The 16,908-nt window shown below is 40.6% G+C and overlaps 1 protein-coding gene across 1 annotated transcript in view; it reads right to left on the reverse strand.

Moving 5' to 3' along the window:
* Nucleotides 1–4,712, reverse strand: part of TEX9 (testis expressed 9) — a 55,901-nt gene extending 51,189 nt beyond the window's left edge. The window contains exons 1-2 of the mRNA XM_080682648.1: nucleotides 4,679–4,712; nucleotides 4,489–4,574 (exon numbers count right to left, since the gene is read on the reverse strand). Coding sequence (XP_080538774.1) covers nucleotides 4,489–4,574; nucleotides 4,679–4,705 — 113 coding nt within the window. The 5' untranslated portion in view covers nucleotides 4,706–4,712. The remainder of the gene's footprint in view (nucleotides 1–4,488; nucleotides 4,575–4,678) is intronic.
* Nucleotides 4,713–16,908: the final 12,196 nt, after the last annotated feature.

A 16,908-nucleotide genomic window follows, 5' to 3' on the forward strand; every position in this document is an offset into this window, starting at 1 on the left:
TTTGTGCACTCTGGGGGGGTGGGTCCCTCAGCCCGGCCTGCACCCTTTCACAGTCTGGGAGCCCTCAGGGGATGTCCGACGGCTTAACCACACTGGGACATCCTTAGCACTGCCATGGAGGCGGGCCGCTGCGCTCGCCATCGGTAAGCCCAGCTTGTGGCTGAGTGGCACTCCCTCTGTGGGAGCGAACTGACCACCAGGGGGCAGCTACTGCATTGAGCGTCTGCCCCCTGGTGGTCAGTGCATGTCATAGCGACCAGTCGTTCTGCCGTTCAGTCTATTTGCATATTACCCTTTTATTATATAGGACTAGAGGCCCAATGCACGAAATTCATGCAAGGGTATGCCTTCCTTCCCCCATCTGCCGGCACCGGCTTCCCTCCAGCTGCCGGCAAACATCCAGGACCTGGGCTTTGCTCTAGGTGCCAGCAGGCACCTGAGACCCAAGCTTCCCTCCAGCCCCGGCTTCGTTTGGAAGGACATCCAGAATGACATCTGGAATGACGTCCAGTCTAATTAGCATATTACGCTTTTATTATTATAGATTATTTTTCAATTATAGTTATAATTGATTTTAGTACATCTCTAAGAAACCAATACAGCTAGTAGAAAAAAATGGTGATGTAATATTATGGACACTTTACACCAAACAGCTGTTGCCCTTAAATGCCTCCTCAGCCCCACCTTATTTTCTGCCTTCCTAACTCACCCATATCAGGTTCTGATTGGTTGGTTTCTATGTCAGTCAGCATCAAAAGCTACACCTCCTAGGCAGCCATTGGCTTCTCACAGTTCACCCAGATTTTGTTCTGATTGGTCGGTTTCTATGTCAGCCAACATCAAAAGCTCAACCTCCTAGGCAGCCATTGGCTTCTCACAGTTCACCCAGATTTTGTTCTGATTGGTCGGTTTCTATGTCAGCCAACGTCAAAAGCTCCACCTCCTAGGCAGCCATTGGCTCCTCACAGTTCACCCAGATTTAGTTCTGATTGGTTGGTTTCTATGCCAGTCAGCACCAAAATCTCTGCCTCCTAGGCAGCCACTGGCTCCTCACAGATCACCCAGATTTGGTTCTGACTGGTTAGTTTCTATGCCAGTCAGTGTCCCTGGGCCTATCTCCAGGCCTGATCAGAGAGGCAGGGCTGATCAGCAGCGCCCGCCGAGGCCCGGAGAAAAAGAGAGACGTGGCTGCTGGCCAGGCCCACAGAGAGAGAGAGAGGCAAGGGCTGATCAACAGCTGCCACGGAGGCTACGGATCAGACCCTGCTTCTCTCTCCAGGCCTGATCCGCAGCCCCCTTGGCAGTCAGTGTGGGTCACTGTGCCCGCAGCAGTGGCAGTCATTGCTGGGTCACCATGGCAACCCAGCACTGACTGCAGGACTGACTTCCAGTCAGTCGAGCCTTCGGTCGTTACGGACACTGGATTTTTATATATTAGGATAATAGTAAAGGACACCCAAACACCCATGTGTAACTGGAGGTGTACCATATTTGTGGAAGGAAAGATTCAATAGCATAAATATATCTGTTCTCTGCAAATCCTATCTAATAAAGAGGGAATATGCTAATTTACCATCATGCCCTCATAAAGATGGCGGTGCCCACAGCCAATAAGGAGGGAATATGCTAATTGACTGCCACGCCCTCAAAGACGGAGGCACCCACAGCCACAAGATGGCAGCACCCAGTCCTCTCAGTTCCCCAGCCACCCAGGGCCAGCCTGAAGCACAGGCAAGCCTTGGATGGCAGCTGCCCAGCTGCCCAGGGCTGCCCAAGGCTCAGGTAACCAGGGCCGGCCAAGGCTTGCGCTGTTGGCAGTGGCAGCAGCAGAGGTGCGATGGGGGCGTCGCCTTCCCCTGATTGCCGGGTCACCTCCTGCCCCTGAGGGCTCCCGGACTGTGAGAGGGGGCAGGCTGGGCTGAGGGACCCCCACTCCAGTTCATGAATTTTCATGCACTGGGCCTCTAGTTAATCTATAAATACAATGTAACTGCCATTTACAGGCAGGGGGTTGGGCAGGTGGGGGTGTGTGGGGAGGCTTGTCCTACCAGTTATCAAGACCAATTAAAACAGATGTCACATAATCTTGTTCTATAGCTCTCTGGTTTTATGATATACACATGAAGCTTGGAAAATCTACTGACTTCAATGATCAGCATGTTCCTTAGTCTATCCTCTTATTAGATAGTGATTATTTCCTTCAATTCTGTATTGAAATCCCTGGGAAGTCCTGTGTTCAGGTAATTGAAAAGACATCACAATATGCTTAAAAGCAAAACAACATGTGGTCAAAATATTGTGTTATGAACTCATATTCTTGCCTATCAGAATGTCCAAAGACAAATACCATATGATTTCACTTATATGTGGAATCTTCTAAAACAACAACTACAAAAACCAACAAACAAATTCAAAGATGCAAAGAACAGACTGGCAGGTACCAGAGGGGCAGAGGTTGAGAGGGGCGTAATTAAGACATAGTAGTGATTACTATGTAGTATATACAAATATTGAATTATAATGTTGGACACCTGAAATATACACTAAGTAGCCAGATTATTATGATCTCTGAATGCATGATAATCTGGCCACTCAGCGTGCGCGTGCGCACGTGTGTGTGTGTGTGTGTGTGTGTGTGTGTGTGTGTGTGTGTATATATATATATATATATATATATATATATATATATTAGAGGCCCGGTGCATGAATTCGTGCATGGGTGGGGTCCAGCCAGCCTGGCCAGGGGGAGGGGACATGGGTGGTTGGCCGGTCTGCCTGCTGGTCGAACTCCGGTTTGAGGGAACAATTTGCATATTAGCCTTTTATTATATAGGATATACACTGAGTGGCCAGATTATTATGCATTCAGAGATCATAATAACCTGGCCACTCAGTGTATATATATAATGCTGAATACTAATTTTACCACAATAATAAAATAAGTAAAATAAAATAAATAAATAAAATTAAATAAAATAAAATAAAAGGCCAGTTTACTTTTCTCCGTGGTGCAGAAGTGACCTACAAGCTTTAGTCAGAACTTGGGAACTACTCTGTTGAAACGTCTCAGATTTGCAACTGCAGAGTACAGGTAACAGACCTGGGCATCTTTAACAAAAAACAACTTTTGCTAAAATAGAACAGTCTGCCTTTAAGTTGGACCATATCCCTAATGACAGCCAGAGCCAGGTGCAAAACATACCCTTAAATAAACAAATGACTTGATCTAATCAAATTAGGTATTTAGTGCTATCTGGTGTATAGTGATGAAAATAACTGTATTGTATATGGACAACAGGTCAGTTGCTTAAGTACACTCTTAAACTGGAATAACAGACCCATTTCATCAAATAGAGAGGGATGATTATGTTCCTACATGCTATATGGCAAATGGTATGTGTTTTGTTCATCTAAAGAGGGTACATGTCAGTTTTAACTTTAAATATGCTTTGTACAAACTACATGGTAACTCTGCTTAACTGTTTAAAGAACTGTCAAAATGTGTTCCAAAGTTTATATCAAATTAGTTACTTTAAAAAGAAAGTGAATTGTTAAAATATAATTTTTGTTGATGTTTTAAGGGTATATTAGTATACAATGGTAAGTAAAAACATGGTCTCAGACCTTGTGGAACTCATCATCCAGTGGAGGAAAGACAAAAAGTAAAGTAACAAATGAGTTTATGGGAACGCAAAGAAAAATTAATAAGACAATAAAGAAAAAAGGGAAGAATAGAGGTGCCTACTTAGCATAGTGAAGGAAGGCCACTCTGAGCGTTACGGGTAGGAAACACGTGTGGCGGTCCTCCAGGAAAAAGGTGAGGAACTAAAAGGCCAGTTAGGCTGAAGTGTGGTCGCAAAAAGGAGAGAGCACAAGGCCAAACAAGAGGCTGACATCAGATCTGACGGAGCTTTCGAAGTGCAACATGAAATCATTGCAAAAATTTAGGGACGGGAATGACATGATCAAATTAAAAGATTATTCTTGGCATCTGTGTGAAAACTGGGGAATGAAGAGCGAAATCGTCTGAGAATGAAAACACATGTTGTCAGGATCGTTTGTCATTACGTTCCGCTGATAAATAAATGAAATCCTTCTCCCAACTCCACCAAATGTGGACAAGAAAATTCCAAATGCCCTGAGAAACAGGCTTTCCATTTAGAAACCAAGCCTAAAAGATATTTACATACGTAAACTACAGGAAATTGGAATTAAACGGAATTCCTTAAACTATAAACGGAGCTATTGGTGGCAATTCCGGCTATCCAAACCACATCTAGCAGTATCGTCTCATTGACGAACATGTTTGCTTGAATTAAAATTTCGCTCAAACACCTTTATTGGACGTTGGCGAACTCAAGTTAAAAAGATGGAAGAGAATGCTGGGCAGTGAGCTGTCTCAACGCTCCAGTCACCAGCAAAAGTCCTTGTAAGCAGCCTCACTTAGGTGAAAGAAAGAAAGAAAAGCTGAACCGCCAAATTTCTTACTTATATTCTTCCTCCTTGGCGAGGAAGTCCCGTCGCGGCGTAGCAGGTTGCTGAACGCGGGGCGGGAGTGGAGTCCCTGTCCGTCTCTGTAAAAGAGACCGAGAGGTTCAGACCCAGAGTTAAAAGAGGCTCGGCGTCCTCTAGCCCGCCCGAACCTGTACGCGACCCAGGAGTCTGGGGTTGAACGGACCCTCACGCCACGACCTCGCCCTGCCATCTTTCGCCACCACGACGCCGTTACCGAGGCAACAGAGTAGCTTCCCGCGAGAGTTGCCTTATCTCGGGCATCCTCACGCCGAGGGCGCTGACTCCGCGAGGGCGGGGCGGGGCGGGGCGGGGCGGGGACCTCGACCTCTCTGCCCCTCAGCGCGGTGCACGTTAACGGTAACCTAAGGCTGCCCCGGGAACCTAAGAAGCCAATGTGCTGCTTGGACATATAAACTCTTACGTTGGCACGGAAGGGTTTCAACCGGAGAAGGCAGGTGCATTTCTAATTCTCAGTCGAAGCAAGACAGTAAAGCCCCTACTCTGTTGTGCTTTTCCCAAGTTAGTGGCCAATCCGACCTCCCCCTGTTTAGTTTTAAATGAACTCTTCAGAGGAATTCTAAGTTCTGATTGCTCACAATTATCCATAGCATGCGTCAGAGCTCAGACTCTCAAGTCGGTAGGCCTCAGGTGCTGTCCTGATTGTGCTGCTCAGTCACCGTGTAGTTAATCTTGGACAAAGCATTCTGTTAACTCGAGTACTTCATCTGTAAAACGGGAGTGAAAATAGTGCCCTTTCACAATTAATATGAGGAGTAAACGAATTGTGCTTAGGACTGTGCCTGGAAGACAGTAAAGAGAGAAATGGGAGTTAGTGAAAATGTTCTGAAATTGATTGTGATGATGTTGCAAAACTCTATGAATATACTAAAAGCCAAAAAATAGTACACTTCATATGGGTGAGTTTTAGGTATGTGAAATACATAAAATTGTTTAAACATTAAAAATAACTTATTAAAATGAAAGTCAAGTGACAGAGAAAAGCACACCATACTAACGCTAATCAAAAGAAAGCTGGATTAAGTATGTTAATTTTAAATAAAGCTGACCTCAGAACAAGGAAAATTATTAGGGACAAAGAGGTCAATTCTCCAAGAAAACATAATAATCTAACATATGTAACACCTTAATCAATAAAGAAATTAAAAAAATAATCTTTAATGTGTATGCACCTAAAAATGAGTATCAAAATGCATGAGACAAAACCTAATAGGAAAGTAAAAAGATATAAATAAATCCACTAATATATTTGGAGACTTCAACACCCCTCTTTCAGTAATTGATAGTTGAAGCAGGCAGAAAATCAGTAAATACATAATTGTCCTGAATAACACTGTCAACTTGATCTAATTGACATTTAGCAAATACTCCAACAACAGCAAAATACACATATTTCTCAAGGTCATATGGAACATTCACCAAGATATACCACATTCTGGGCCATAAAACGCACATTAATAAATTTAAAATAATAGAAATTATGTTCATTTTCTCAGGCTGCTATAACAAAATACCACAAACTGGGTGGCAGAAATAAATATATTGTCTCAGTTTGGGAGGCTAGAAGTCCCAAATCAAGGTGTTGGCAGGGCCATGCTATTTGAAAACCTGTAGGGGAGAATCTTATCTTGCCTGTTTCTGGCTTCTGGTGGTGGCAGCCACTCCTTGGCATTCCTTGGCTTGCAGCTGCATCATTGCAATCTCTGTCTCTGTAATTAACATTCGCCCTGTGTATGTGTGTCTGTCTTCACATTTCTTCTTCTCATAAAGACTCCAATCACATTGGCATAGGACAGTGGTCGGCAAACTGCAGCTCGAGAGCCACATACGGCTCGCGAGCCGTGGTTTGTCGCTCTGTTGACTAATGAGTTTGCCTACCCGATAGGGGCTTAATCACAAGGAACAACAACAGCCTGTAATTATTGGAATCGAGAGTCTAGGTCAGTGGTCGGCAAACTCATTAGTCAACAGAGCATGTGGCTCACGAGCCGCAGTTTGCCGACCACTGGCATAGGATCTTGTTTCATGTCAGTCTCAGCCTATTGATGGTGATGCTATTGGCTAGGAATACCTAAGGACACACACCTGGACCCTTACTACTTATGGCAGCCCCCACAAATGTTCCCATTCATCCCCTGCACCCCCAGACATTTCTCCAACTAGAGCCAGTGTGGTGACTGGACTGAACTTAGTGGTTCTTACTGTGATTGCAAGGTGCACCTCAGCAACAACCACCAGGGAACTTTGATAAGAAAGGAAAAATGTAGTCACTCAAACAGTCAGTTACCTAGGTTATCCAGGGCTTTCTAAAAGGGGAACTTCATGGGTGGGGGAGGAGTGACTTCTTATCTGGTTGTTTAGCTAGTGGCTGTATCATTCAGCTGGCAGTATGTTTATTAAGATGGATGTCTTTGAAATCGATGCTCCAGTAAACAAAAGTTTAATGTCACGTACTTATCCTATCTAATAAAGAGGGAATATGCTAATTGACCCTCACACCATCACAAAGATGGTGGTGCCCACAGCCAATAAGGAGGGAATATGTTAATTGACTGCCCTGCCCTCAAAGATAGTGGCATCACAGCCAATAGGAGGGAATATGCTAATTGACTGCCCAGCCCTCAAAGATGGCAGCACCCACAGCCAATAAGGAGGGAATATGCTAATTGACTACCCTGCCCTCAAAGATGGCAGTGCCCACAGCCAATAAGGAGATAATATGCTAAGTGACTGCCATGCCCTCACAGATGGTGGTGCCCACAGCCACAAGATGGCGGCGCCCAGTCCCCTCAGCCCCGCCAGGGAAGCAGGCATGCAGCAAGGCTGGGTCTGCCCCCAGGTGGGCCCGGCCAGGCAGGCCTGGCCACTCCACGTGCCTACCTCTGGAGTCCCCCAGTCCCCTCAGCCCTCCAGCTGCCCAGGGCCAGCCTGAGGCACAGGCAAGCCTTGGATGGCAGCTACCCAGCCACCCAGGTCTTCCCAAGGCTCAGGTAACCAGGGCCAGCTGAGGCTTGCACTGCCGGCAGTGGCAGCAGCAGAGGTGTGATGGGGTGTCATCTTCCCCTGATCGCTGGGTTGCCTCCTGCCCCTGAGGGGGCAGGCCGGGCTGGGGGACCCCCCCCCTCCAGTGCATGAATTTTCATGTACCGTGCCTCTAGTATTGCAATAAAAACACTTATTGCCAGGCACTTACTTTACAGACTCACCCTGTAAGTGTTGAACTCATTCTACCTTGATTACAAGTGCAAAGACCCTATATTCAAATAAGGTCATATTCACAGGCTAGGATGGTGGTGGTTTATGGCTTTCACATATACAGTATTTGTGGGGAGGAGGAGGACACAATTAAACCTATAAGATAAATCATACAAACTATGTTCTTAGGCCAGAGTGGAATTAAACTAGAAATTAATAACATCAAAATAGCTGGAAAAAATCCCAAAATATTTGGAGATTAAACATACACTTCTAAATAATACATGGGTCAAAGAAAAAGTCTCAAGAGAAATTTAAAAACATTTTGAGTAAAATGAAAATAAAAATTATCAAACCTTGTGTAATGCAGTGAAAGCAGTGCTTAGACAAGAGTGCTTAGTATTAAGTGCATATATTAGAAAAGAAGAAAAATCTAAAATAAACTATTTAAGCTTCTGTCTTGGGCAATGAGAGAAGGACGAGCAATTTAAACTTACAGAGAGCAAAAGAAGAGAAATAATATATATAGAGAGAAATTATATATAAGGAAAATTTCTATGTCCTCCTAGTCCTGACATATCCCACTCCAGCTCTCGGACCCCTCCAAATAGACAAAATTGATTCTTTAAACAGGCAATTAAGAATAAAAGGACTAACCTGGGAAAATGCCCATAAAAGAACTATGCTCAAAAAATAAGTCTTAGGTCAACAGTAATATGTTGGAGCTGAGCCTGAGATCCTTGTTCTAAACTACTTAGTTCACTATAGTTCTAGATTAGTAGTAGCCAAATCAAACACAAATCTTTTTCTGACAAAAATATCCCTAATTAGGCCCACCAGATTCCAGGATTAAGATAAAGAAAATGTGAGTTTACCATAAAAAATGACCAGGCCTAAAGGAAGCAAGCCACTATGAATGAGAAATCAGAAGAAATAATAAATATTTAGAAACTTCAAGAAAACCAGACATTAAAATTTTATTAGTTGTGAAATATAGAGTATCTATTTAGAAAATATTTAAAGAAATTAGGGGTAGAATCATAAGATGAACAAGCAACAGAGACTATCAGAAATGAGTAAGCAGATGTGACAAGTAAACAAATGAAGCTTTTAGGCATTAAACATATTGTTTGTTGAGCCCTGGTTGGTGTGGCTCAGTTGATTAGGCATTGTCCCATGCACCAAAAGGTTGCCAGTTCCATTCCTGGTCAGGGCACGTGCCCAGTTGCCTCTCTGGAAGGGGGCATGTAGGAAGCAGCTGATCGATGTTTCCTTTTCACACTCACATTGATGTTTCTCTCTCTTTCCCTCTCCCTTCTTCTCTCTCTAAAAAATCAGTAAAAAATATTTAAAAACAGAAACTTGTCTGTTGAAATGGAAACACTCAGTGGATGGATTGAATGGCAGATTAGACACAGATAATTTGTAAACTATAAACTAAGAAAATTACCCAGAATAAACAGAGAATGATAAGAATATTTAAAAAATGAAAGAAATGTCAAACAATTATAAAAGTTAAACTTAAAAGATCTGGCATATAAATAATCAGATTTCAAAGAGAGATTTTAAGAAATGAGAAGCAATATGTCAAAAGTTAAATGCTTAGAATTTTCCAGAATTTAGAAAAGACATGAATGCACAGATTCAAGAAACACAAAATATCACAAGAAGGATAAATTTAAAAAGCTATTCTGAGACTTGTCATAAAATTCAAAACACCAAAGAAAATGTTTAAAGCAGCCAGAGAGAAAAAACACAGACAACCTACAACAAAACAGACTAAAAGCAGATGCTTTAATAGCAACAATGGAAGCCAGACAACAGTAATATGAGTGACATCCCAGGATATTAATCCCCATTATAATGAAAGTTTGGATCCAGTATTATCCTATATAATAAAAGGCTAATATGCAAATCGACCAAACAGTAGTGAAATGACCGGTCACTACGATGTGCACTGACCACCAGGGGGCAGACACTCAATGCAGGAGCTGCCCCTGGTGGTCAATGGGCTCCCCCAGGGGGAGCGCCCCTCAGCCAGAAGTCCTGAGCCAGGCTCACAACTGGTGAGCGCAGCAGCTGTGGTGGGAGCCTCTCCCACCTCTGCAGCAGTTCTAAGGATGTCCCCCTGTGTAGGCCGGGCTGAGGGATTCCCCCTCCCCCACCCTGAGTGCACGAATTTCATGCAACGGGCCTCTAGTAATTAATCACCAATAATCATTAATGATTGACTGCCTTCTATCTGGCCCTCATTTCAAATTGTATGGGATACACTTTTATTTCTGAGTGGAGGACATGGAGGAAAGGGTAAGGCTGAGTGAGGAAAAATTAAGCACCCTATGTCAGGAAACAGGGAGGCAGAGGGTGAGTCCTTTATTGCCAGTATTTTCCAGCCCTATCTCCTTTGATTAGACTGATTAAGTGGGCCCCAGCTTAATTAGATTACTATAAATGCTTCCACTGTTCTGGAAGTTCTAGCCCGTGAGACAGGACCCAGAATTGGCACCAGATGACATTTACTTTGAAGCAGACAGTCACTACCAAGTGGTGCCAAACCACAACCAGGATGAGCAAAGATTTTAATTATAGAGTCAGACCACTAGAACTACTAGCCAATCAGCTAGACACACTCAGATGACTCATTTCTTTAATTTTTAAAATAAGCCCATTTTTCTCTTTGCACAATTGAAATTTTTCATCTTAATTAATCTTATAATGAGTGGATTTTATTCTATCTTCAAAGTGATTAAAGAAAATAATTTCAGTCTAGAACTGTGCACTCACTCATTAATTCTATATTGCAAGATTGAAGGTGAAATAAAGATACTTTCAGATACATACAACCTACAAGATTTAGCACCCATATGCTCATACTAAAGGAACTTCTAAAAGATGTACTTTAGGAAGAAATAAAAGAATACCAAAGAAACACTTTGAGATGACAGAAGAATGGTAAACAAATAAAATGGTAAACATGTATGTAGGTTTAAATAAATCAATTTTCTAAAATTCCTACTGATAATAATGTCTACTTTGTGAGTTTTTTTTTTTAAAGGATTGGAGCCCTAGCCAGTTTTGCTCAGTGGATAGAGCATTGGCCTATGGACTGAAGGGTCCCGGGTTCGGTTCTAGTCAAGGGCATATGCCCGGGTTGCACTTTCGATCCCCAGTGGGGGGTGTGCAGCAGGCAGCCAATCAATGATTCTCTCTCATCATTGATGTTTCTATCTCTCTCTCCCTCTCCTGTCCTCTCTGAAATCAATAAAAATATTTTTTTTAAAAAAAGGATTGGATTCTCATCTAACTGGCACTAGAAGAGAACTTATTCAACCTGATAAAGAACATCTCAAAAAACCTACATCTAACATATTTAATAATAATAAATCAAATGCTTTCCCCCTAATATAAAGAAAAAGACAGGGATTTCTATTCTCACCATTCCTATTCATAATCATACTGAAAAACAGAAGAATTTTATCCTATGCAATAGGTAATCTATCAATCGATCTTGGAAAGAAGGAAATAAAATGGTCTCTATTAACAGATGACATGATTACCTATTTGGAAAATTCCAAAGAATCTACCAAAAAAAAAAAATCAATGGGATTATTTAGTGACTTTAGCAAAAATTTTGTTAAAAGCTCAATATACAAAAATTAATTGTAGTTCTAAATACTAGCAATGAACAATTGGAAATTTAAAATACAGTACTATTTACAATAGCACCATCAGAACATGAAATGTGTAGGTATAAATATACCAAAATATGTGCAAAATCTGTATGCTGAAAACAGCAAAACACTGATGAAAGATACAAAGAAGGCCAAATAAATGGGAAGATATTCTATATTCATGGACTAGGAGACTATATTGTGAAGATGTAAATTTCCTCATAAACAACATCCCGGCATGATTTTTTTAAAAATTAACAAGCTGATTCTAAAATTTATATGGAATGACAAAGGAACTAGGCTAGCCAAAACAATTTTAAGAAAGAAGAGCAATGTTTCAGGACTCACAATACTTGACTATAAGGCTACAGTAATCAAGACAGTATAGTATTGATAAAAAATGTAGACACATAGATAAATGGAAGAGAAGAGAGTCCAAAAGTAGACCCACACATTTTTTTTAAAAGGTGCAAAAACATTCAATGGAGCCAAAGGATAGGCTTTTAAACAAATATTGCTGGAACAATTATAAACTCATACGAATTTAACCTTGATCCATACTTCACACCATATAGAAACCAATTTGGCAGTATCTTATCAACTTCGACATATACTTACCATACAGCACAGCAACCTAGGTAATTACCCAAGACAAATGAAAACATGTCAAATACAAAATATACTATTTGATTCCATTAATATTAAATTCTGAAAAAGTCAAACTCTAGTGACTGAAAGCGGATTGGTGGTTGCCTGGAATTGGAGGAGGAAGGAAGGCCTTGAATGGAAAGGGCCACAAGGAACTTTTTTTTTTTTTTAATATATTTTATTGATTTTTTACAGAGAGGAAGGAAGAGGGATAGAGAGTTAGAAACATCGATGAGAGAGAAACATCGATCAGCTGCCTCTTGCACACCTCCTACTGGGGATGTGCCCGCAACCAAGTTACGTGCCCTTGACCGGAATCGAACCTGGGACCCCTCAGTCCGCAGGCTGACGCTCTATCCACTGAGCCAAACCAGTTTTGGCAACACAAGGAACTTTTTTTAAAATATGTTTTTATTGATTTTTAGATAGAGAGGAAGGGAGAGGGAGAGAGAGAGATAGAAACATCCATGAGAGAGACAAATCCATCAGCTGTCTCCTGCACACACACCCCCTCCCGCAGTGGGGATCGAGCCTACAACCCAGGCATGTGCCCTGACCAGGATTCGAACCTGGGACCCCTTGGTCCATGGGGTGACGCTCAGTCCACTGAGCCACACCACCCGGCCCACAAGGAACTTTTAGTTGTTGGAAATGTTCTATGTCTTGATTGTAGTGGTGGATACATGAACATATCTAAATGCCAAAACTCATTAAACTATACATTTAATACAGGTGAGTTTTATTGTAAGTTATTCCTCACTAAAGCTGGGGGAAAATAAATGGGTTAAAGTATCCCTGAAAGTTCCTCATATTCAGTTTCACTTGTTTGAATCACTTTGCATCTAAGAGACATAGATCTCCATCCCTCTCCATGCACTATTTTCTCTTGTACCATCAAGTGTTGGTTGTACAACACTTACTAAGAATGCTCTACAATTTTCTCCAGAATTTACTTTCATACTTCTGACACCCATTCTGCAAGTTTTGATATGAATGTTCAAGCAATGATAATCACATTGCTTCTGCCACTTATCTGACTGTGACTATAAATGCCTTCTGACTTCAGATATTTTAAACTGCGAAGAAAAACAAGGACATCTTAGCATTGAAATGTGGTAGAAGCAAATAAGTTTTAAATACTGGTGAAATGAAACCTCTTATCACAATGCAATAATCTATCTCCAATAATGAATTCTGGTGTGTCAATTTTATCTGAGATGTAAATATAACTAAAGTGGAATTTTTTAATTCATTGCCCTGGTCTATCTTTTCCCCATCTCTTTACTTTTGGAGATCGGCCCTGCTTTGACAATTCAAGGGTTCTAAAGAGTCCATGTTAATGTTCAGCTGAGTCCACAATGCTTGGCGGGAGGGAGGGGGATAACACCTCACAGAACAGCAGCAGTACCTTTAAGGTAAGATGTGTTTGTAAGTACCAGAGAGACAGCTCTAGGGACTCCCAAAAATATTTGAAGGATACTGCAGAAGTGAGTAATGTCCTCTGTAAGCATACTATATTGCGAAAGCAAGCAACATCTGAGTATTAATGTAAGAATGATTCCTATCCCTGATCCCAACGGACATAACTCAGGATAAAAACGTGTGAAGTATAGAAATGTGTTTAAGGGCCAGGCCAGATACCACTAAAATGTTATCCTTGGTTATCTATCACAAATGATTTCAAAATCTGTATGTCCTAATCCACTGCAAAGAACACATGTTACTTTTGAAATACTTAGAATGCTAAAAATAAAAGGAAACCAACATGAGGCTTCCCATCGAAAACACAACGGAAAGGTTAGGCAGCAGGCAGCCTGAGGAAAGGCCTCTGGATTTCCTGCTGGCCTCCGAAAGGATACTTACGGTAAGGAAGAAGAAATGGGAGCCATGCTACAAGGGAATGAGTGGAAGTCAACTACCACAACAATATGTTTGAGGCATTTGGTGCCAAATTATGGCTGCATATTTCTTTTGCCTCAGTCCCTACCCAAAGGTCTGAGGCTGAGGCCTGACTGGCGGAACTGCAGCATGTTGGTTTCTTTAGGTGTCACGTTAAATTTTTGCCACATTATCTCTTTTTGCTAGATTTTGTTTTCAATAAGTCATTTAAAATGACAATTTTAATCATGGCTGCTAATCTCTTTTAATAATTATTTGATTCCTTTTACATGAATGTAACTTTAAAAGAAGCTGTTATTCCCAACTCAGAAAGCTGTAAGTTGTTATTTTCAAAAATGCTTCTTTTTGTACTGGTATGATTTTATATTTCCCCAAATAGTTTTATAGAGAGATCAGAAATTAAGTAATGGTTGTTATTTTCATTTTTTTTTTACCTAAAAATATCCAAAGCTAAACATTTCTTTGAGGCATCTGTGGGAAGTAACTATTCATTTTTCACCATGGCTGTCATGAAGGGGAATAGCCAGAACCAAAAACAACAGTATATGCATTAGTATAATTAAACCAGGAAAATGCAAACAATATAATAAATCAAATGTACATTAAAATGTATAAAGTAGTTGTAAGTGGATAAAAAGAAAACAAGGCCAGTCCAGTCAGGACAATAAGAGAAGGATTATGAAACCAACTTAATTTATCTCTTGGTATAAGGTTAGTTGAAAAACTTTAAATTTATTTTCAGCTTCAATTATCAAAGAACTTTGTAACAAATTCATATAGAGAAACTTCTCAGTTTCTCTTCACCTACAAAAAGCTACTGTTATTAAAATATGTGTTATCTCTTCAATAGTTTTTATAAATGTTACAGATGCCTAAGTAAAACCCATATCTTTACTGAAATGACTTACTTTAGAATTATTACCAGAAAAAAATTTTAAGTTTTAAGAAACAGACTAGTCCAATGGTATAGAAAATTCAACTCCCTATAAGAGTTATGCTGAATACATAAAATGAATAGTTAAGAAAAAAATTTTTCCATCTCACTGCTGTCCCTAAACATGTTTATACAATCTATTTTGGGAGGGAGGGATGATTTCTGGCTGTTCTTCTTCAACAGATTGACAATTGGCAGCAAACAGCAAGACACATTCACACCCCTTATTCTTTGCTATGTATTTTTCAGCAGCTGTTCCCTACCTTCAAACATTGTGTAATTAATGTCAGGTGAGGTCAGGCAAGAGTGTGTTAAATCCTTCCTGACCAGAAGCAGAGTATTAGCTGTAATTATTCAAAAATCTCCTATCTATGACAATGTTTATGGGCAATAATTATTAGGTCTGTTGGCAAAGCTGCACCATACTTTGATCTGTCATCCCCCAAATGACAAAGGTCTCCTCGAGTCCTGCTTTGATAATACCAATTTTCTGGTGCTTTTCAGATAATCCTTGTCTACCAACTAAATGACTAAAAGAATCAACTGTAAGTCAAGTCATGGCTGACACACATCTCTGACAGTGCCTTTTTTGAATAAGGAAGAACTCTGTGAAAGCAATGGTTTTGATTACTTCTACTGTAAATGGAAATTGCAAAGTCAAAACTAGTTTTCCATCATTGAATTCTACAAATATTTGAACATTTTTATATAAATCTATATACAAACAGAATCTCAGGCAACACCCCAGACCTACCGAATTAGAATCTGCATTTTTAACAAGGTCCTTAGGAGATATGTATGCATGTTAAAGTTTGAGGAGCACTGCTCTGGGCTTTTTAAGATTGTAAGGAACATTCTCATGTTATTTTAATTAATGAGCATCTATTGTTGATATACAGATGGCCGATCAGTAGAAGAAAAGAAAATTGTCTCAATAACCATACAGCCAGGCAATGGAGAACTGGGGTATCATTATGGCAACAATATAACTCTCACAATCTTTGCAATCTTCTATTTTATCTTACCAACAATAGTAGACTTGCATTGCTCCCAATTCTAGTGCTCTCCTTCTCAGTAACTATCTTTATTGCTACTCTTCCTGTCTGTCAATAACATTGAAATAGCCCTTTCACAGAGGTGTCTCATTCAAACTCTCTAAAAGAAGCCTCCATTGGTATTGGCCAGTATTGGGCATCAGGGCACCACTCTTAGCCAAAGCTCTCCTGATAGGCTCATCCACCTGCTTACCAGGTCGTTTGTTACCTTTGGGTCTAATCCACTGTAGTTACTGTATTGAGACACTATAAACCCAAGCATGGCCAGCTATGCTTAAGGGCTGCTTCTGGTCTATTTGTTCAGAACAAGGCTGTAAGGTCAGGTACCCAAATATTATGCCCTATATCACAAGGATCCACATATTTGTTCATCAGTTTTACATAAGAATAGGGAAGAATTTACTTTAGGTGGTTTAGATAATGAGCTGAGTTGGAGAGATGATGGAGAGGAGAAAATGATTCAAAGATAGTTACAAATGTATTTTTCAAGCACTAATATAGAATGAAGTTATGAAACAGAGCTAAATCTTTATAAACTGACTGAATATCTTATTTTAAAGTTTGGGTGGAGTAACTAAAATTTTTTCAGAAAAGCTTATTTTTTAATGTTAAAGCAATACATTTCTTTTTTATAAATTTAATTTAATTTTTTCGATCACCTTTTATCCCCTCTATGTCCTCTACCCCCTCCATACATCCCCCTCCATACCCGCAATCACCACACTGTTGTTCATGTTCATGAGTTCTTTCTCTTTATTTTTTTATTTTTTGCTCAATCCCTCCACACACACCCCCACCACACTCCACCCCCCACCCCCAGTGAGCTGTCTGCCTGCTCACTATCTATGAGTCTGTTTCTATTTTGTAAAGCAACATATTTCTGATGTGACAAATATATTTGCCACTTTCCAGTAACTTGATATAAAGCATCACGTGGTAAGAACACTGAAAACAGAGACAATAAACCAGAATA

This window comes from Plecotus auritus (assembly GCF_963455305.1).
Source record: "Plecotus auritus genome assembly, chromosome: 1".
NCBI lineage: Eukaryota > Metazoa > Chordata > Mammalia > Chiroptera > Vespertilionidae > Plecotus > Plecotus auritus.